This window comes from Alexandromys fortis, unplaced genomic scaffold, assembly GCF_014885135.2.
Source record: "Alexandromys fortis isolate MF-2015 unplaced genomic scaffold, M_Fortis_MF-2015_v1.1 scaffold_27, whole genome shotgun sequence".
Taxonomy (NCBI): Eukaryota; Metazoa; Chordata; class Mammalia; order Rodentia; family Cricetidae; genus Alexandromys; species Alexandromys fortis.
The window spans coordinates 9,519,563-9,543,061 of NW_026067952.1; the positions used below are offsets into that span (position 1 = coordinate 9,519,563).

The following is a 23,499-nucleotide window of genomic DNA, read 5'->3' on the forward strand; positions in this document are numbered from 1 at the left end:
CTGGCTGGAGGAAAGTCTTTTTTCTTGTTACAGAAATCTAACTTCTAACAGGCAGACTTTTTAAGCTTGCAAAGTGTGAAACTCGATGTTTAGCTGGGTTAGATGCAATTTTATCTGATTGCAGGCGGGCCAAAAGCAGTCAAAATACATTTAGCTCAGAAACTCCTTAGAAGAGTATTTGTATTATGCATGGCTCTGGAGTCGTCTAATAAGAAGTGCAAATTAGCATTCTGTCTACTTCCTCCAGCCCCAGGCCTACATTCAATTTTCTGGACCTGTGACCAAATCTGAAACTAAAAACAAATCCTGCTTGGGAATTAAAGTAGCAGCCAGAGCAACCCTGGCTTGGAAATGAGGACTGTCTGAGGCCTGGCATTTCCTGATGAGTGTCCAGTTATTTCTGCTTGTTAGCAGGTGCCCCAACAGCAGGTCTAGCTCTGACAAAGTTCGAGGGCATGATCTGACATATTTTTCCACTTGACCAAAGAGGAAGGATATAACACAAGAGGAGGAAATAAGGAACCAGACAGATGAGAGGGGCCTAAGAGGATTCCTTCTCTACCTGGCCCACTCTACAACACTCAAGAGACAGATTGGAGTTCTTCCGCCCACTAAGAGTTTCAGAAATGTCATGCTTAAAAAAAAAAAATAACCCCCAAACATGTGGGATCTTGATCAAATAAGTTTTGAATGTTATAATGCTAAAAGTAGGCCTATTGTCACCTCTTGAGCCTTGGGCCTCCACTCCTGCCCTCCCCCTCCCTACCCACAGCTGCCTGTGCGGCTCTTCTAAACATCTAGGCAGACACTGCCAATTCCCTGTCTACCATCTGTCCATGCGATCTCAGGACTCAAGGACTCAGACCTGCTACCCACACCTGGGTGCACCCTATCAGGTGGGCCCTCTCATTCTCTCCCTGTTCCGACCTCATTCTTGCCTTAGTCTCCTCCCTGTCCTACCCTGTTCTTGGTCATTTTGAATGTCTGGCTTCTTCCTGTACCCAGAACTCAGGAGCACCAGATATAATCTGACCTGCAGGTACTCAACATTACCCCATTCCATTTTAGTTCCCTCAGTGACCATGATGCACTGTCGCCCTATTTTTGTCTCACCCTCAAAACCAGGGATCCCATCAGTCTCACTCAGAGCTACAACTATCCAGTTTCTAGCATCAAGAGCAAGTCAGCATGCAGTGTGGACCAAGTGGATGGAGAACAGACCCTGCCTTCTAGACATCCTGCTCTCCACTGTCATTACTGGTTTGCTTTTCTTTTAAATGAAACCTCCATGTTTGGATGTCTTATTTAGACCTGCATCACCCAAATACTTAAAAACAATTACTCAAGGGGGCTGGAGAGATGGCTCAGAGGTTAAGAGCACTGCTTGCTCTTCCAAAGGTCCTGAGTTCAATTCCCGGCAACCACATGGTGGCTCACAACCATCTGTAATGGGGTGTGGTGAGTCTGGTGCCCTATTCTGGCCTGCAGGCATACACACAGACAGAATACTGTATACATAATAAATAAATAAAAAATATTTTAAAAAAAAATTACTCAAAATGCTTTCTGCAACATTTTTTGAACTGAAAAATGTTTAAGTTCAACAAACATCCACAAAGGTGTCACCGCGTGGCAGACGATGCTCGTCACCATCCCCTGGCATTTACAAGTGCCAGATCTTCACCAGTCCTGCAACATGGCCAGCAAGTAGTGGATGCTCTAAAGATCTTTAAATGATGCAGACTCTTTACGTCTACACTGTGACAGACACAACTGTTACCTCTACTTTGCAGACAAAACGCAGTGTGAAAGGTTAGGCCATTTGCCCAGGGCACACAGTGAGTGGCCGAGCTGCAGCCTTGACCAGTGTGGTTACCACTTGGAAAGGAAACTGGTCCACAGATGCTATAATCCCATGGGGAAAGTTCCCAGGGACACAGACTCTGCTGAGGAGAGGAGAAGAGCTGAGGCTGGAGGAGGCTTGACGGGATGAAGTGAAAGGTCCCAGAAAGCCCAGGGAGACACTCACTGCAGGCCCTGGCTGTCTGGTTGCTGCACTGAGGAAACACATGTCTGCGGAGGGGTGAGCCAGGGAGTTCTCACCAATGCAATAAACCTCACATCTATGATCTCCAGAGAAGTCCATCTTCTAGGCTCCTAAATTGATTTGTTCCAAAGCACAAATACTCCCTTTGTGTATACAGAACAGCAATGAATGTGATCCAAAATTTAAAACCCCAAAGATTCCCAACAATGCCAGGCCAGCACTTTGTTCACAAATGTGCTACTCTATTGCTGGGGACTTCCAACTGGGAAAAAGACCAAGGCAATAACTGCAAACTGCAAACCACAATAAATCCTGCCACACTCCCTCTAGCCCCTGCTCCGGTGATTCCAGGCTTCTAATACTGGCCCCAAATTAAAACTATGAAGACAACTCAACCCTAGTAAGATGAGAATACTTATCAAACTTCTTCCTCAATGTGGCACAAGGGCAAGGTAAACGGGAGCCCACTCGCCAGCTCTGCTCACTGATATTTACCAATGGCGTCTGAGTGGTAGCACACAAGCAAATAATATATTAGACCCCAGAATCCTCAGTGTGTGAGAGGCCCCACCAGGATAAAGCTGTGAGAGTCAAAATCTTAAAATAATATAATCATAAAAAACCCTAAACAAAGGAAATCCTGCGCAGCAGCTACCTAATGGCTCCCAAGCCTGAGGATGAACGGTTTCCTTCCAGACAGACAATAAAATCTGCGAGATGCAGCCTTTGTTGGTGGGCTTGGCTACACAGAGACACAAAGGGGGCTTTTGTACGAATCGCTGCTTCTGTGTAGGTTCACAGCAGCCGCCTGGCTAGCTGTTCCTCTCTCATCTTCTCTATTCACACAGGCAAAGGATGGTAATTAAAACCAGCCCAGGGACTAGGCAGGAAGGCGCACACGGGGCCACCGTAATTAACCTCTGGAAGGTAAGACTGCACAAATGACACTGTGGGGACACAGTGCGGGAGGGAAGTGCCACAGCCTTCCTATAGATGTTCCTCAAAACAGAAGGCCACCCGGAAGAATCCTTCCCTTTCTTTACTGTGGTTCCAAGGAAATATAAAGGTCCCAAGGCCCATGAAAGTGGTAGCTCACTCTAAGAAGGTGCTTGAAAGGAAAACAGCCATAGAAATTTCCACACTAGCTGCACAGAGCTCCGCTGGACTCCATCGAGCTCCGAGACAGCCCTTCATCTCCAGTGGGTTCGCAACCCCTCCACTTACCACCTCAGCAGTGTGCTCGCTGTGGGGAAGATGTGGTGTTGAGAACCTTAAGGGAAAGGGGAGGCTGTGCTGCACAGGGATCTCCTAGGCACCAGGGTTCTCAGTCCAGCTACCCTGATCCCACAGTCCTGTCAGCGGGGCCAGAAGGCAGCTTAATGGCATCTGTATACACCTACCATGTGGCTTCAGTGCTTTCCAGGAAATTACATTGCACAGAAAGCAGCATTTGCCACTAGTCCCGTGAGAGAGAAGAGGCAGGAGAGAATAAAAGAAAAGGGGGGAGGGCCAGAATCCCGAGGAGTGAGTGGATGGATCCACCAGGATTAGGGTAAGAGGCTAGACCAGAGCCACAGACCAGAGCCACTGCCGCCACAGGCTAGCTGTGCTCCCTATTCAGCCGGGAGCCCTCCCTGACCGTCAGGAGACACAGGCCTGGCTGAGGGGCACGGCAGGAGGAATCCACATGTCTCTGGGCGTCCTCATATGTCAAGCTGGGACCAGGTGGACAGGGCTTGCCTTGGCACTGACTGGATAATAGCTGTGGCAATGAGTGAAGTCTAAGGCTTTGCCTTGGCCACACATGGTGATCCAAGTCTTTAATCCAAACACAGAGGACGCAAAGACAGACAGGGATTTGTGAGTTCAGATCTCTGAAAGTTTGAGGTCAGCCTAGTCTACATATCAAGTTCCAGGCTAGTCAGGGGCTACCCTATCACCAACAAACAAACTCAACTAGACATGGGCGTAGATACAGATCTTACCTACAAGAGATCTCAGGTTTGCTTGTGTGCTTTTAACATTCTCCCAGTCTCCCTGATGACCCATCTTGTGTAAAATAAGGAACACTATCTGTCCTTGCTGCAATTATAAAGCTCAAGACAGAAAGCAAACATCTGTGAGATCTCTCTGTCAAAAGATTAGCAGCAACCCAGTGACAGAGGGCAAGACATGGGAGCAGAGACGGACCAGAGGCTAAGAGTCCAGCTTTGACCACAGAGATGCTGCTTCACCTCTTCTGCGCCTCAGCTTCCGAGAGGATGGGGTGAGGGGGAAGCAGGGCTAAGGGAACGAGGAAAGTCCTGCCTAAAGCACCAGTTAATAGATGCTGGGCTTCTCCAGGCTCTTCCCTCAGTCCCACAGAGGAAAGTACCCCACCGGCTGCATTTCTGTTCTCACCTGTTCCATCCAGCCTCAACATAGACTTCTATGGATGCTACTGTGCACAGTGGCAAGGCTAAGGCCAGCACCTTCCCATCCCCGAGTACCCCAGAGGACGAGCCACTTACCAGAGCATCGATGAGGACTTCTGCCCCTTCTTCACTCTCGTGGAGGGTGTCTATGTCTGTGAGCTCCTGGAGCAGATCCACCACGGCTATAGACACATGTGACGACTGTTAAGGACATCCCAGGCACGTTGAAGTCCTACTGGCATCTTGGCAGATTTTTTTTTTTTTTTGGCTCCCTTTGGTTCAAAAGCTACTTTATCACTGCATATCTTTTTTTTTTCTTTCCCAAGACAGGGTTTCACTGTGTAGCCCTGGCTGTCCTGGAACTCACCCTGTAGATCAGGCTGACCTTGAACTCACAGAGATCTGCCTGCCTCTGCCTCCTGAGCACTGGGTCTAAAGGTGTGCATCACTGCCTAGTTATCAGTGCATACATTAGCACACTTGGTTTTACTAGTTTTACTATCATCCTTCCTCTCTCAAGGGGGTCACAGTGAATGCAGCTGATTCCCTTACATCCTAGTTTGTAGGTCTACTGCATTTTCATAAATGTCTAAGCTTTAAATAAATAGATCATGTGGAGAAGCTGCATTTCCAGCGTCTTTACCCTCATCTCATAACTTCAACTTCAGAGACAGCATGATTGGACCTGACTGACAAGGCTGTCTAGCAGGTCGCTTCAGAGGCCAGGGCAGGACAAAACTGCTGGGAAATGTAGAGCAAAGGGTTTCCACGGGGCAGCACTGGGCCCCAGCTGCACGCCCCTCAGTCCACACGAAGAAGGCAAGCAATGGAGCTGGACAGAGGGTAACTGTTTAGCGCTGCACATTGTTCCTGCACAGGACCCAAGTTTGGTTCCCAGAATCCACATCAAATAGCTCACAATGCCTGTAACTCCAGCTCCAAGGGATCTAATGTGTTCCTCTGGTCTCCACAGGCACCTGCACACATATGCCCCCTCCCACAAAGACACAAAGTAAATTTTTAAAATGTGTGCAACAGAATCTAAACATGGGCAAACAGGAGAAAGAACAGAAAATAAAAGCAAAAAGAAGCATGAAAGAGGGAAACAGGGAATGATTTTTGAAACCGGAAGGCAGAACTAAGCTTTCTTTCCCTAGAAAACTACCATTTGCCGTCTCTCTCATCTTGCTCACATAACCTGAATTCACTGAATGTCCGCAATTAATAAAGCACTGCAAAGCGGTGAAGACAAATCCACTCATTGTTCTGGTCCTCAGTCCCCACATCTCTGAATGATAATCAGACATTTTAAATCACGTACCTAGGACAATACGAGACATGCATAGATGAGGATGCAGGCACTGGACTGTACAACCCTGACCTGAACTGGGATATTAGGATATTGCTAAAAAGACACTGGTCAGAAACCAGGTAACTACAAGCAGGTGAGGAAGCAAAACTACAAGAACAGAAGCAAAGCTGCTGGCATTCACAAAGACATGGAAGAGGAACAAAGGAGAAAAGGAGAAAGTTCTAACTAGGTGAAGGAAGGGCTGCGTAAGAGGGCTAGACAGAGCGGCTCAATGGGTCAGAGCACTTGTTATACAATCATAAGGATCTGAGTTCAGATCCTAGTACCTAAATAAAAAGTCAGGCACTGGGGTGGAAGGGAGACAGGAGGATCATGGAACTTGCTGGCTATTCGCTTAGCTCCAGCATTAGCAACAAGGAACAAGGGGAGAGGGATAGAGCAGGGTACACAACACCCTCCTGAGGCCTCTATGAACGTGCACACAGGCATCCACAGCACACACACGCACATACATATAATAAATAACATACAAGACTTTTTTTTAAAGAGAAGGAAAACACTGTCAAGAGGCAAGTTAGGGCCTGTGCGGGGCACAATGGCACGCTGTGAGAGCTGGGGTCAGGGTGTAAAGACGGTGGGAGGACCTGCCCCAAAGCTGCAGCACAGAGAGTGAAGAATCGGAGACAAGGTCAAGCCAGCCTAGCCAGGACACTCTTAGTAGCAACAGAAAGAAAAACAGAAGAGGCAGGACACACTAACAGGAATGGTGGTGCTGACTACTAACTGATGTTATAGGAATTTTATGAGCAACCTTTGCTGAAATAAAAAAAAAAAAATTGAGATTTACTGACTAGATGACCATCATGAATAATTAAACTTTTTATGTCTCTTTTACTCTTAAAGGTGATATTTACTCAAACCACGAAAGTGCTACAGACAGTATAATGAGACCACAGGTCTTTGGACAAACTCTTGCACGTCTGATAACTGAAGTAACCAGAAAGCTGCTGACACAAAAGACCACAGGTCATTCCTGACACACGGTAAATCCAAACACACAAGTCACTTCAATTCAATTTTTAAAAAGCCAACAAATTAATGTCTAGAAACCCCAGTGCCATCCCGCGAGCAGGAATTCACAGCTGTTCTCTGTGAAGACTAAAATGGTCATCATAAAGCCACCATTTTAAATAGCATCACTGGACCAGGGACTAGGCACTGAATTCGCACAACAGTGTTATACAATCAAGTGTGGTCCTCATTTCAGACAAAAAAGTGTAGAGTGTAAGATTATTACACCCAGAGGCACAAGAGCTAAGGTAGAGCGCATGCAAGGCCATAATCCGTGATCCTAACCATAGCGCCACGCCATCCATGCCTTTCACATTAATGCAAGATTCAAACATGACCGGGTTCAGGCAAATTCTGGTTTACTGGCATTACTGCAATCATGGGAAATAAAGGCCTGTTATTTATTTCTACCATAACTACTATAAGTCTTAGGAAAACAGGGTTAATAAGTTAATACAGCCTCATCTAAGAAACGCCAACATTTAAAATTTCTCTCAAAAAGCTCTTATGTATGACAGCCCATCTCATGCCTACTTAATATGCACAACATTCTGGCTAGCGGCTACCCAAGCACCCATCCACAATCCCTCCTTCCCTCCAATCACCTCATCTATCATCTCTCCATCTATTGATTTTTTTTTATCCACCCACCAACCCATCCACCCATCCTTCTATCCATGCACCAACTCACCCATCCATCCCCCCTCCATTCCCATCCCTACCCATCCTTCCAGCCATCTACTGATCTTTCTATCCACTCATCTACCATAGTCATCTGTCTACAGGATCAGGATCTGGATCCTTCTTCAGTGAGTTTCATCATTCCACCCTTTGAACAGCAGCATGAACAATTACTTATAACTACTATGCATAATTGGGCTGGAGAGATGGCTCAGCAATTAAGAGCAGGCCTGATCTTCCAGAGGTCCTAAGTTCAATTCCCAGCAACCATATGGTGGCTCACAACCATCTGTAATGAGATCTGGTGCCCTCTTAAGAGACCTGGTCAGTCGTCCTCAGCAACATAGATGGTGAAACCCAATATGGACAAGGTCAACAGAACTGTCATATATGGGCTGCCCACGCATGCTTCAGCATTGCCAAGGCATAAATTTCATTTCAGTATGTGTAATTATTCATAAAACAGATTCAAGACAAGGTGGTTACCAACTTAAAATGGTTTAACTTTCGATTTGCTGACTCTACTGAGGTGTGAACCGATATGCATTCCGTGAAAACTACACTGAGACTTTGGAATTTCATCTTCTCCACACTACTACTGACAAGTGATCCAAAAGTCTGCCTGATGCTGGGGAGCAGCCATGAGCTGTAGCTCCTGGCCAATCATCTGGTCATAGAAGTGAATGCTGCATACTGCACACACATTCTCTTGCTCTAGGAGAACTACAGACACTTTTGTCTTAAAACATTTAGCTTAGTGATGGGTGTACTGAAACACAGCCGTACTGCAAGTCAGGAAGCAGTAGTACACCTGGCAGGGTGACAGATGAGTCGGCAAAAGTTCCAGGTCGGGGTCATGACACACTCAGCTTTGCTTTGATGAACAGGATGGTCTGATAGTTAACACCAGCCACATAACCTTGCACAAGTCATCCTATGTCTTTGTGGCCTGGCTTCCTTACCTGTAAGATGTGGGAGCTCATCTCTGCCCAGCTAAAGTCCCTACGTGGCTAGAGAAAACAAAAGAGGCCTGATCTACCAAAGGTCAAGTTAAAACTCAGGAAACAGGAAAGTACTCAACGCAGATGGATAGTCGTCTAGTCTCCCCCTGAAGCCAGAGCCATCACTGCAGACTTCATTCTTCAGACAGCTTCCACAGTCTAAAACCCAAACTAGCATAGTACATTCTGTTTTCTGGGTCACACGGGGTTGGAAGACTAACTTCTGTTTTGCTTCTGAGGTCTTTGGGACTGAATCTTACTTATCTTTGCTTAGTCCCCACTATGTGCCAATGATTACATTAAACCTAGGACCTTAGTGGGAAAATCTGTAACAGAGATAATTTTATATGGGAACCCAATGTCTTTCTAACATTTTACCAATAAGTCATTTCATATAATATCCCAGTAGATTCTTTTTCTAGCTTGCTTTCCTGCTTCATTTGAGAATAAGCTATTCACCAGGTCTAACAAACATCTTATCCACTACTGCTTTTATATAAATCTTCAACTTTCCCAAAACAGCATTTCAGAAAGCCAGTAAAGAGACCATACTGTGTCCATCAACTCCTAGGTAAAGTGATATGACCATAAGAGAGAAGATATTTGAAGACCAGAAATAGAAACAAAGACCAGAACTCAAGACAGACAAGGAATGCTCTACCACAGGCAGACACTGCATGCGTGCACAGCACTCTACCACAGGCACACACCGCGTGTGTGCACAGCGCTCTACCATAGGCACGCACCAGGCACAGCGCTCTACCACAGGCAGACCCCGGGCACAGCGCTCTACCACAGGGAGACCCCGGGCACAGCGTTCTACCACAGGGAGACCTTGGACACAGCGCTCTACCACAGGCACGCACCGGGAACAGCACTCTACTACAGGCACACACTGCATGCGTGCACAGCACTCTACCACAGGCAAGCACTGGGCACAGCGCTCTACCACAGGCACATACCGCTTGCGTGCACAGCGCTCTATCACAGGCATGCACCGGGCATAGCGCTCTACCACAGGCAAACACTGGGCACAGCGCTCTACCATAGGCAGACCCTGGGCACAGCGTTCTACCACAGGCAGACACCGGGCATGGGAGATAGGCTTCTCCATTGCAGTTACAATCTCAACTGCACAAGGTAGGCGCTCTGCCATCTAAGTGTAACAGGAAAATGGAGAGTCTGTCTCTCTGAGGATGACTAAAACACAGTTTGCCTGCTTTGTTTTGTCTTTATAGCCTATTTTGTCACGCTGAGTAAAAAGGCCACCCACCCACCCATTTGCTCCCCCTGTACCAGCCCTCTACTAGGGCAATATATTTGTAGAACAGCAAAATGGAAAAACCAGCTGGGCATGAACAGCTCCTAACACAGAGACTTCTGATCAAGAGTGGTGTTTACTCCTGCTGTGTGTTTTGGCTCTAAATATTTGGTTTGGGGCCTGATCCTCCTTAGTATTGGTACAGAAACTGTTAATCTTATTAATATCCACAAAGATGTGTCCACAAGGAACAAAGTTATTAAAAAAGAGGAAGAAGAATGAGATACACTGAACAGATGGCTTTTTAAGTCATTTAAAAAAGACAAGCCAGTATGAATTCAGAGGATATAAGTGATTTAATGTAGCAAATGTGGTTTTCTTTAATAAAAATGTTTGTTTTCTTTGTGGGTCGGGTAGTGATTAGATATGGCTGGATTAATGCTGATGGATTTCAAACCCAGACAACACGGTACTCCCCTTTTGAAAACTGCAGCACAAAGTCCCCCAGACTGGGTCTGGATTCTTACTGATCCTAAATAGAACTGTGTGGAGAGAGCATACGCAGTCAACCCTGAATGCCTGCTAACACCAGTAGGCACCAGCACACCGCAGCAGAGGTGTCCAAAGAAGGCCACAACCACCCTAACCTCCTGAAGGCACGGGCTTCCTCACAGCTACAAATAAGATCAACGGTTTACCTAAGAGGGCTCTATTTTCCTGAACTGCCATTTTAGCTCTTTGATTTTAAGCCGAATCTAAACATGCTCTTCGGAACATACCGACTGACTCCAGAAGCAAGAGTGACTTACCAACAGGCATTATCTAGGAAGTCAGGTGATACATGAATGAAATAAGGAATTCTTTCTGTTGAAATTTTCAGTCTGGAAATGTCAGAATGAGACTAGCTCTGAGGAGAACAACAGCTAAGATGTGTACGTCTTGTTAGACAGCCTTGAAGGAGAGCAGCGGACAGGAACCGGCTCCCTCCCAGTCCAATTAGAAAAAAGCCCCTTGGCGGCTCCAACCTTCCCAGCCCTATTCTGGCTCACTAATGCTGGGTCTATAACACAAGGCACCCTAGACCACAGAGTACACCCTCTGGGATAATACAGCTTCTCAGGCAGTTGGTTCCACTTTAGCATTCCCAGACCAAACTGCTCAAGTTCAATTGATCCCCGCTGGTCTAAGAAAAACAAGTCTACTCCTTTTCCAGATTCCCACAGTAATTCTTCACAAAACAGTAAGGGCAACTCCATAAGTTCTCTGGCTTGCTAAAGTCTGAGCAAATACTAATTTAGAAAGCACCACTCCCTAAAGCTGGCCTGCAGAGAGGAGCTGTCCCATGGCCGCCAGGAAAACACTAACAAGTCTTTCCCTTCCTGCACATCCAGTTAATGTCACAATGAGATCTCTTTTTTTTTTTTTTCTGAATCACAAGAGCAGAGGAGGGGGCAGAAGGAATAAATTCAGTTTAAATGGCCTGATGCTTTTTATTAACGGAAAGGGAGCTTTGCTGCAGAACAAGAGGCACAGCTGCCTCCCTCCCTTCTTTCTAAATAAAGAATCTATGGCCCTGGTATCCCGGCACGTCTGTGATGAGTACGGGCCAGCAAGCAGCACGGTAAGAATAGCAGCTTCCACTGTCCAGGTAGAAATCACTGAAAATGACCAGAAACGCCCCCATCCATGGAGGCTTCCAATCTGTGAGCCCCGGTTCCTGACTGGTCCCAAGCCAGCGATGATGCCCCCCCCCCCTCCTCAGAGCTCCCAGGGCATTTCCTGAGCATCTGGCTCCAAAGGCGCCCGCCCCCCTCAGCACCAGGCAGTTATCTGTATGCTTCGCCACCAGGGCTGTCTCCTCTTCCCAGTGTGTATAATGGGCTTATCACACAACACAAGAACCTGAGCCAAATCTACCACAAGAGAGTTCAGCGAGGCCACCCTGACAAACACGGCAAATGACACAATATCAGGACACTTACAAATTTGCTGCCAGGGCGATTTTTTTTTTTTTTTAAATTTGTAGCAGAGGGGGACGACCAGCTACCATCTGTGATTTTACTATTTTACCTTCTTATGGGTTTTTGATCCTACTGCACGTACTGGCTTTGTGGGAGCCTAGGCAGTTTGGATGCTCACCTTACTAGACCTGGATGGAGGTGGGTGGTCCTTGGACTTCCCACAGGGCAGGGACCCTGAGTGATCTTTGGGCTGACGAGGGAGGGGGACTTGTCTGGGGGAGGGGGAGGGAAATGGGAGGCAGTGGCGGGGAAGAGACAGAAATCTTCAATAAATAAATAAATTAATTTAAAAAAATTGTAGCAGAAGGGGGTGACCAGCTACCATCTGTGATTTTACTATTTTACCTTCTTATTGTCTTAATTCTCTTTATTCTTTCAGGCAAATTGGGAAAATCTGGCTTTCACTAGGCCATAACCAAACTGTTGTTTAGTAATACCTGAGAAAACTATCTTTCACACCTTTGGTTTTTTTTAGGGGGGGGTGTCAGGGAAGGGTGCTGGTACTCTGAACATGTTCAAATAATTTATGCTATAGGAAATGATTTTAAAGCACAATATTTGAAGAGCAGCAGCTGTTTGGTGCCACCTCAAGCTTCCTCTAAACACATTTAAAGGAACACTTCATGCCCTGTAAGGTGGGTCCCCTCCCTCTCTCCTCACAGACCAGAGTTCCGCAGCCGCGGCTGGGCTCCAGCCTCTGGGGGGACAGCACAGACAGCTGACAAGCCCTCGCCAGCGGCAGTGGTGCAGAAAGCTGGGACCAACCCTGCAGCAGCTCCTCACGCTTGAAAGGCCTGAAGGACGAGGCACAAGCTGTTGCCTCACATCCGCTGCCTCTTAAGGTTACAACAAACCAGACTCAGATCCAATTAAAATCCCCATCATTTATGTTTCCTCTGAGAAGGACAAAGCAAAGATGACCTGTGCTTGCTGGGAACACAACCAGCCATGTATGGTCCTGGGTGATAAATGAAGAGTTAAAAAAAGATTAAAAATTGAAGTCATGACAGCCATGAAATTGTTTATTCATGGTAAGGTGTTGTGGGCAGTTACAGCTGTACAACAATAAATTGCTAACAACCGTTTCTTGAAGAATTTCCATTACAGATCACAGATAAGACAAGAGGCGGGTGTGGCATTGGGGGAGATCACCCTCCAATGCAGTAGGTATGATAGCTGCAAGTTGCAAGGGCTCCCCTTTCCCGAAATCACTTTCGAGAAAACTCGTACTTTGAAGAGGATGACATTTACCCTAATTGCTGCATCTAATTAAAATTAAGGTAATTAAAAATATTTCAAATGCACTTTAAATGTGATGTAGGGCATAATTAAAAATCAGATTTAAAAAAATACCATTAGGGCAGTTGGGTAAGGGCTGGCAGAAAGGAGGGGGAAGAATGGCTGGGCTCTGGGGAAACAGGAGGGAAATGGCAGTTCTGTAAAAAACATTATAGGGAGATATGGTTTTTCCCTTTTTAAAGACCAGAACGCACCAACTTGAACATCTGTGCCCTTGCCTTTCCCAAGAACGCGGATGTCGAACAGTGCGGCTCATGTCAGTCTTCTCCCCGGCAGGACTGGGCCAGTGAATCAGAAATGTCAGCGGCTTGCAGCACTGCTGCTATTGTTCTGAATTAGCAGGAAGGGAAGAAAGAATGAGCGCCAGAGTTTCCAGAAACAAAATAGGAAATCTCTCCGTCTTAATATGCAGAGTGGCAGGTGACTACGCAACTCTGTCAAGGGCACAGGGAATGCCACTGGGGAGACAGAGAGCAGGTATGCTACAGGACATACAGGGGCCAGGGACGCGCAGTACCAGCCTTGACCACCAGTTAGCTGCCCAACAGCCAGCTCATATGCTGCCTTGTAAGCATAAAGACCAGAGTTCAATCTCCAGAACCCACACCAAAAAACTGGGTGCAGTTGGGTGCCCCTGTAATCCTAATAAGCAAGATGGAAGGTGGAGAGAGAGAGAGATCTCTAAAAACTTGCAGGCCACTGAGCCTGGCCTTTTGGTGAACCAAAGGTTCCCAAACTGCAGAAAGGTTCCTGAGCACTACACCTGAGGTTGTCTGCTGACCTCCACACATGCCCTGGACCCTGGCCCATCACACACACAAATAAAAACAATAAAAGGGACAATGAATCAAACAAAGCAGTAGGCTCCGTCTGGGAGGACTTTGCAATGTACTAGTTAGTATGTGAACCACAGAATGAAATTACAGCCAGACTGCGCTGTCGCTGAATTTCCCCTGGAGTGGGCCAGTCTTGTATCAAATACCTGTGACAGTCAGAACAAATGTTCATATCCCCACCCCCAAATTCCTATGTTGAAACCTAATTTCCAGTGTGATGATCCTCAGAGGCAGGGACTTTGGGAAGTGAAGAGGGGAGGATCAGTGTCCTCATAAAGAGACTCAGCAAGCTCTTCACCCCCTTACATCAGAGGACACAACAAGAAAACAGCTACTTGGAACCAGAAACCCAAATTACCAGATTCCAAAACTGCCAGATGTTGGACTACTCAACATCAGAACTACAGCAAACCACTTTATATCATTTCTGAGTCACTTGATCTATGGTACTTTGTAAGAACAGCCCATGGTGCCTAAGATACTGCCCTTGACATGCTTATGAATTAATGCTGCCTGAGCACCTGCAGGACAGACGGCGCCAAGGGCCCAACACTGAGCTTGGCACCTAGCAGGCACTCATATGTGCCTCTCAATGAACCTGTGGGAAAACTCACTCGGAAATCAGCTGGCCCAGAATCCCACAGAAAACCCAGGCAGTTGTCAATCCAGGGATGGGTGTAGTCATTCTTAACAATAACAGTATACAGAGCAACAGAAACAGCTTAAGACTGTCTGCCCTTCAAGAAGACACATTAAAATTATTCACTGATTTATTTCTGTGAGAATTATCAGTCGGGAAAGAGCCTAGTCAGACATGCTCTCAGGAAAGAGATTACCAAAAAGATGAGAATGACATGATGCAGGGGCAGATTTCCTGTGACGAACACTCAAACAGACTCACTACGTTTAACTCTTACCTGTGGAAATCTGGACTCAACCAGAACTGGAATCCATTTAACGACTATAACCCCATGCCCAGCACATAAAACACTGCACTGCAGCGACTGCACACAGGGCAGCGGGCAAAGGATGAAAAGGTTTGGAAGTCGCGACACAGAACATTCCTAAGTACCTAGCAGGCGCCAGGAGTTCTACGTGACAAGTTTAACGTCTCTGATTTCCTCGGTAGCACTAAGGGACAAGGTTGTCAACTCTAGTTTTACGGGTGTAAATACCAAATTTTACAGAAAATGAGGCCAGGAATCAAGTCCACATTGTTGGTTTAGGTCTAATGTTCATTCAACAAATAGGAAATACTATTTGCTAGGCACTGATACTCAGTCTTTTCTTAAGGAACTAGAAAATAGTAGTGGACAAAACAGACAAGCTTCCCTATCCTCTGGACAGCCCGACAAGCATTCTGCCACGGTTCACTGCTTCCTCCAGCCTCAATCCACAGAGCCATCTGTTAGTAGAATGATGTCTACATCAACACTTTCCAATCTGTCTGGTCTTGCCTCAATAAGGAGCTTCTAAGTTCTGATGTGGAAAATTAATGCTGTTGGTGTATGAACGGTGTGTAGAGCACTAACAGAGACCAGGACAATTAAGAATCTGCTCAAGGCCTGTTAACAGACCCAGCTCAGGTTTTCAAGTGAGTAAAGAGCAGTGTGTATTTCAGAATGGAAACAGAATCGCAAACGTGACAGCACCCGTCAGCAGAGACAGACAGGCGTAGAGAGTAAACAGCTCTTCCCGTGTCAGCCTTCCGCCCGCACAGATCTGAAGGATATCTGTATTATCATGTCCCAGGAGGCCGAGAAGTGACTGCACAGCACTCAGCTCCACGAGAAGGTGGTACAGGTCTGGCATGGTGGCCACCACGTGCATCTCCTGAATGATGTCATTGAGGTCCAGCTCAGATTCCATGAACCTAGGAGGGAAGAACAGGACACGGTCACTGAAAGGCAAGGGGTACTCTCGTATGCGAGAGCAAACAGAAACACAATCTAGACTGACACAATCTGTCAAAATGTCTACAACAGACCAACCAAGAAGTCCACTCATCCAGACATCATACTGTCACAGTTTCCTTGGGAAATCGATTTCCTCATTACAAGAATCAATCTTGGATTCAGATCTCATTACAGGGGTCCCCTTACTCCTACAGCCATGGCTGCCTCTTAATGCCCTCAAAGCATTCTGTAGCAATAAAGGATCTGCCCTCTAGTCCTACGGATTAGCTACCATTACCCCTTGGGGTGCAATCTACTCTGGGGCCCTGGACTGACTATGTCCCAATCCAAAGAAGGTTTCTCTTACTCCCCTACAGATCAAGAGCAAATTATTCTCCTCACCCACACAAAGACGAAACAGGCACTGCAGCTTCCCCAGCAGCCACCTCTGGCAAGATGAGACACCACAGGTCAGGCTGATCTAATCTCTGATGCTGCAATCGCTGCCCCCTGTCGCTCACAAGTCCACCCCCGACACAGGAAACAGGACTACTTTCCACGCCCTCTGCATGCCCTCCACAGTGCCCGATGATTAAGGAGTGTCTGGATGAACAAGTCAGGAAGGTTTGCTCTCAGAAGCAAATGAGCTAAGGCAAGTCCAGCCACTGAACAGTACCCGACCCAAAGTGACTGAGAGGACACACGGCAACACAGGCTTCAGGACCCAGTGGGCTGGGCTGCACCTGGCTCAGTTGCTTTCCTGGTGTCTCTATGTGTTGGTTTCCTCATTTGTAAAAGTGGGACAGTAATGGCACCTTCCACAGGGTGCTGTGGAAGAAGAGTCAAAACACACAGGCCACTCCGCAGTGTCACACTCCTAAGGAGAAAACCTGTCTGTGCCTACTGTTCCCGTGCTGAGCCACTAACATGACTCTAAGTCCAGCTTCTCCTTCTAGAACATACACTTTGGACAGCCAGGAACTCTAGCTTTTGTCTCCTATGTCCACAGATGCCCATCTCATTAAGTGGAGGCCACAAAAAGAAAAAAAAGGAAAAGAAAAGAAAGAAGGGTGGGGGAGGGAGGGAGAGGAGGAGGGAGAGAGAGACATTAAGTAAGGCCTGTGGGAGCCACGAAGGATTTCTCATTTTCTAGATGCTGAAGGCTAATCAGCCACTGGAATCAAGAATTCATAAGGAACAAAACCTAGAATATATTTTGTTAAATACTCATAGTTAATACCCTTGCCATTGTTTCTCCTGTCATTATTTTTAAACACTTACATATATATTTTATAACTATAAAATATTACTTTTCACAGAAAACTGGAAAAAGAAAGGGAAGCTATTTAAAAGTACACAAAAGTCATCCGTATCCTCTGAGCCAGAGATAACCACTGATGATATTCCAGTGGGTTTGGGTCATTTTTCTCAATTCTTAGCCTTTCACCCACAAAGCAAATCTCTGGTCTACGCTCCATTTTACTGCTGCCGTTAATACCAGCTACACATTCCGTACAACAGGGTGAGCCAACTCCTCCCAAGAAGCCCCTCCCTGATCACACCAGCCTCACTGGTGCTGAGCCTGGCCCTGGCTTCTGAGTTCTTCTCAAGACAGTGTTCCAAGAAGGGACTGCCAATCAATCGGAGTGCGTGGGAGACTGTTTATCTGAAATTCCCGTTGTAAATCATCAATTTTAAACAGTTGCATAGTAAACACACTCGTGTTGGCATACTGTAACGCATTTGAAGAATTCCCCTCTCTCAGACACTGAGACAGTTTCCACTCCCCCGCCCCTAACAAACTGCATGTAGCTGTGTGCACCCTGACCCCCCCCCCAGTAACAAAGGGCATGTAGCTGTATGCATCCACAATCACCATGTGTGGGGTAAATTCCCAGGGAGGAAAGCGCCATATCCAGGAGCGTGCATGACTTCACAGATTCTGATAACCTCTGTCAGAAAGCTAACAACCGTGTTTGAAAGGCTGTTTTCTCTTCCCCTCTTCCCAAACAGTAGTAGCTAATCAAAATTGCTCCAGGGCAAGAGAGCAAAGAAAGCTTCAGAAATTTTGCATTTCCAATTAAAACAAAAAAAAAGGTTAACTTTTTCTGTTTACTATTTACATTCATCCATTACCCATTTTAAAAACCAGGGTCTTTTAAAACCAGGGTCTCATCCTATCTACCAATTTATAAAATGTTCTCTGTATCTCTAAAATTATGTGCTATACTTTTTGGACATATTGGTCTTTATTTTTATTTATTTATTGAAAATAAAAGTTTTCAAAAAACCCAGGTAGTTGCACCTCTGACTTTGCCAACTCCATTTCACATGTATATGAGTGAAGCTTTTCTATGGGAAAACCAGATACTTTATGTCTTATGAAATTTATCTTAACATGCTATGGGGCAAGGTCAACTTTATTTTCTATGAATGTTTGGCCAGCTGCCACAACTCCACGATCTACCCTTTCGCTCCCAACTGAAGAAATGTCACCCATCACTCACTAAACTAGGATGCAGATTTCCATCTGTTTCTAGCTGTCCGCGCTCTCACTGATCTGTTTACAAACTCTGGAGCCTCCACATTCCCACACTGCTACAGTTTTCGTCTGCTGTTACGAAACATGCCCTTGTTATTCTCTCTCTGTTAAGCTTTCTTGCCTACTCTTACCTGTTTATTATTCAAAGCAAGTTCTATAATTATTTTATCAAGATTTCCCAATATCACTTTTAAAAGGCTCCGTCTTCTGTGCTTACAAATAGATAATGTTTTTAGACCATTCAGAATTGTGAATGTGAAGGGCTGTGCAAGGCTGGGAGTGTAAGTCCGGGGGCAGAACACTTGCCTGGCATACAGAGGGCCCTAGGTTCTATACTGCAAAAGGAAAAGAAAACCGCACTGATTTCAAGCATCAATGTGTGCAGTGGGTCAGGGAGTCTCAAAAGAGCGTTAAGAGTAGAGGGGACTTGATGATGCAATGCCAATCACGAGAAGGCTCGCCAGGGCCATCTATTTCATACTCACCGCTGGTCTCCAGCACATGGCTCCCTCACTGGTGACCACAGAAACTACCTCAGCTGCCTGTCAGGGAAGAACAAAGGCAGCGCTACCACAAGAATTACTGTGACTTGAGTCTGCTTAAAAGAGGACAGGAGAAAGTCTTGATGCTGACTAGATGACCCAGAAGCTTTGTGACATCTGTTATAGAAGAGCTGTACTTCAAGGGACAGAGAAACTAATCCTGGGGAGTAACCAAGACATCAAGGAGACACATACCCTCTCATATGAAAAATCTAATGAAATTCTTCGTTATTTTTGGGAATCTTAAGAATCAGAATTGCCAAAAGATGGAATAGATTTCTTTGTCACTTGGAATGATCTAAAAAAATAAACACCAGCCCAGGATCGTGACACACCCCTTTAATCTCAACACTCAGGAGGCAGAGACAGATGGATCTTGGTGAGCTCAGACCAGTTTGATCTACATAGTGAGCTCCAAACCAGCCAGGGCTGCATAGTTAGACTTTGCCTCAAAAATAAAGTAAAAAACCCATTAGATGTACTGGGAGGTGCCTGCAATCCCAGTCCAGGAGGATCACTTTGATGTTCAAGTTCAAGACCACTTTGACGATACAGTGAGTTCAAGAGCAGCCTCAGCCACACTTGGAGACCTTGTCTGACAAAACAAAAGTTGGGGCATAAGCCAGTAGTGGACAGCTTGCCATTAGGTGCAACGTCCTGGTGTCCAACCTTGGTACCATTAAATACGTAACCAACAAGCAGACAGAACAACCAAGGCTTAGACAGCACTAGCAACAGAGTGCTCCTCAGTCCAATTCTGCAATTCTTTGAAATATATGATATTAGCACTAAGCTTTTAAGATTTAGAAGATCAGAATATGATTCAAATGAATCAGCAGAGAAGCAAACTGTAAGTACATCACAAAAGTCCTACTAGACACAATGCTACATGGGTAATGAGACACAATGAGAAATACCTGGACTCAGGAAAGATTGGCCTAGGTGTGACCATAAGCAGTGTGCCAACAAGCATTCACCAGACCTAAACAGGTGCCAGTCACTGGCCTAGGTACAGAGAATACAACAAACAAAAAAACCAGTCCAGTGTCTGAGCTCCCAGCCTACCATGAATACAAGCAGTTCATTACACACTATGAAGTGTAAGGATGTCCACTGCACACCAGTGTGGTCAAAGACAGAACATGTTACACTTATTTCTAAATCTTGACCCGTAGCTTCCTGGCTGAAGGATAGTGAGGATTTAAAGAAACAGCCTAACAATACTGTCGGCTCACAGCAGCTGCCTTGCGTCTGTCACGTCATCAAAAGGACAACTCTCTTCTGTTTCTGCTGGCCATGTACAGCCCACTCACTTAAAGCACACACTACTATTTGCAGAGGGCTGTCTTCAGGGAGCCAGCACAGCTTCAGCAACACAGGACTCACAGCCAGGGGCAAGGTCAGGTGAGAGGCGATGGGAAAGCAATAGAGCAACATATTAAAAGAGAAACCAGGCAGAGATGGGGTCACGGACTCCATCCGACAGGACAGAAAATGTTCTCCCGGTCTGCCCATGCTCATTTGCTTCAGACAAGCAGGATGTCCTCCTTCAACCATGAGAGTAAATAGTAACAAATGACCTCAGTGTTCAAAAACAGGACTACAAAACCTGACAGTCTTAGCTGCAGTCCCACTAGCAGCCTTCACTGCAGAGGGACCATGAGGAGACTCCCACCCCAATCCCTTGATGTAGCTGAGGCAGTGGAAGATCCCTGGGGAAGGAGTAAACTAACAGATCAAAACTGTCATAATTCTAAGGTACCACCAGCCCTTTTCACACTTCTTTTACCAGCATTCACACCATTGAGTTTTCCCAAGGTCCACACAAGGGGTATCATCCATTGTCGTGTGTGTGTGTGTGTGTGTGTGTGTGCACGCGCGCGCGCGCATACAGAGGCCAGAGGAGCAGCTCAGGTGTCTGCTGTGTCACTCTCCACCTAAACCCCTTGAGATTCTCATAAATGTGGAGCTAGGCTGGAGGCCTGAGTCTTCAGTGATCCTCCTGGATCCACCTCCCAAAGTGCTGGCATTACAGGCACATGTGCAGGCCTCTGACAGGATTGCTAGGAATCTGCACTCAAGCCTTCATGCTTGCACAGCAAGTGCTCTTACCCAGTGAGCTATTTCCCCAACTATTAGACCATGATCATGATGGCAAGAAGAATATACACTTGAATATTCTTGTGATTGCTACAATTGTTTTAAGAAAAGCAGTTTAGGGTACTCACAAGAGAGCACAAAGGGGCTGTGAGAAAAACAAAGCTTGGAAACCGCTGCACTAAATGATTCCGTCCCTGGAAAAGGGAAGCGAAGAGCTGAAGGCGTACACAGAGCAGCATGCTCAGAGTGATGTCTGGGAGAGAGATCACAGTGCCGAGGAGGCTGTGGGTGGAAGACAGTCAGCACCGCCGAACCACAGCCAAATGCAGAACAGCATCCGGGAGGATGCGGTCAAAATGACACTCCCATGTACAGGAAAATAAATCGGAATGTTTTTGATCTCAGACTGGAAAGTCTCATTCAAATACACAGGAGCAATTTTCATCTTAATTGACCCTCACTCATCTGGTGAATTATGGAAGACATCATGCCAGCAAGAATTCAAGAACTCAGGGTTAAAGCACAAGATAGTTTCCTAACTGCTTTTTGACACAACAAAAAGTTACTAAGTGTAATTTCAATTTTTACATGTTCAAATTCTAAACTTAAAATAGCACAAAAAACAAAAGTCTTTTCTGAATGGCAAACACTGTTTAAAGAACATAAACCTCTTTCTGAAAAGCAGCTTATCAATGAATGGCCCAACAAGAGACCAGAGGTACCTAATGGGAGGCCAGCAGCCATACCTGCCATGACTACACCACTCTCAACCGCAGGGCGATGGCTGCCTCTGGCACAAAGGCAGTACTGCCATTCCAGGGCACAAATCAGATCTCACATTTTCAGTGTTATCAACCTGCAGCACAGCTGCCTCCTGAGGGGTCCCTGGCTTCCAGGCCATAGGGATTTAATAAAGATGACAAAGATTGCACGAGGGGATGGAGAGATGGCTCAGCGGTTCAGAGCATTGCCTGCTCTTCCAAAGGTACTGAGTTCAATTCCCAGCAACCACATGGTGGCTCACAACCATCTGTAATGAGGTCTGGTGCCTTCTTCTGGCCAGCAGGACAGACAGACAGACAGACAGAATATTGTATACATAATAAATAAATAAATAAATAAATAAATAAATATATATTTTAAAAAAAGACAAAGATTGCACGGAACTCTCATGTTTACTGAGCACCTGCAGCCCCGCAGATACCGCATCGATGCCACAGGAACAAACGAGACACAATCTACACCCAGTTGCAAGAGTCTAACAGGGAGGAACAAGAAAATAAACAGCAAAGGTGTTAAGGAGTGGCCATGACTACTGTGAGTCCTTGGGAAGGAAATGCAGCTGGAGAAGGAAAGGAGAGAACAAGTGACTTGGAGTAGCTTTCAAAGACTGTAATTGCATCCCCTTCAGTCTGAGCATTCAACGTTTAGGAATTCCTATCGGAACATGCAAGCACAAAGGCATGTATAAACACAAGGAAGTCTACCTAGAACTGTTTATAAAAGCAATGTTTAAAATAATCTAAACTGCTAGAGCTGGCTAAGCAGTTAAGAACACTGCCTGTTCTTCAGAGGACCCAGGTTTAATTCCTAGCTCCCACGTGGAGTTCACAACCATATGCCATTCCATTTCCAGGGGATCTAATTCTTTTCCCGACCCTATGGGTGCCAGGCTCACATGTGGTACACAGACAAACAGGCATATACATGAAATAAAATAAAATTTTAAAAAACTTAAAATAACCTAAAGTCCATTCATGCAAAAATAACTAAATACACCATGGGATTTCCTAAACATGAAATACAGTGCACCAGCCATTTCCTATTATATAAACTCAAATTTGTATAGGCTGAATCTTCGTATAGTAGAAAACAGGGTATAGCAAACAGTCTAAAGCGATCTTCACAAAATCAGTCACAAGGACAGCTGTGGGTATTGGGGCAATAGAGGTTCCGTACGGTGCAGTGACTTTCGTTATTTAGTCTACTTACACATTCTAACTACTTTTTACAATAGTATCGGTCTATGTGACAATTGTGTAATTAAATGCACACACATGCACACATACACTACAGTGTGAACTGCTGTGCAGTGGAGGTCAGTACACCACCAGAGATAATGCAGATGCCAGGAAGCTGGTCTGTGATCTAGCTGCTGTCACAGAGGGCTGGGTTTTCCCTGCCCTATCCCTTCATCCACAGAAAAGGAGACTACTGAGTCCCAATGCCTCCCAGGCTTGCTGTGAAAACTCTCTACCCTCTAGCATATTCTCTCTCCCTCCCCTGCTTCTCATCTTCTCAAGCATGTGCATGTATGCATGTGTCTGTGTGGAAGTATATTTGGGTGTGCCTGTACACACGCCATAATGCATGTGTAGAGACCAAAACACAACAGAAGGTGCTGCCATCACCTTCTTACTTGTTTGAGACAGCCTCTTATACTCTGCTGTGCACACCAGACCAGGCTAGCTGGCCCA

The 23,499-nt window shown here is 45.9% G+C and overlaps 1 protein-coding gene across 2 annotated transcripts in view; it reads right to left on the minus strand.

Moving 5' to 3' along the window:
• The window catches only part of Ctnnbl1 (catenin beta like 1), a 145,953-nt gene that overhangs the window by 78,939 nt on the left and 43,515 nt on the right, over positions 1 to 23,499 (minus strand). For both annotated transcript variants that reach the window (XM_050151068.1, XM_050151069.1), the window contains exons 4-5: positions 15,675 to 15,816; positions 4,558 to 4,653 (exon numbers count right to left, since the gene is read on the minus strand). In XM_050151068.1, coding sequence (XP_050007025.1) covers positions 4,558 to 4,653; positions 15,675 to 15,816 — 238 coding nt within the window. The remainder of the gene's footprint in view (positions 1 to 4,557; positions 4,654 to 15,674; positions 15,817 to 23,499) is intronic.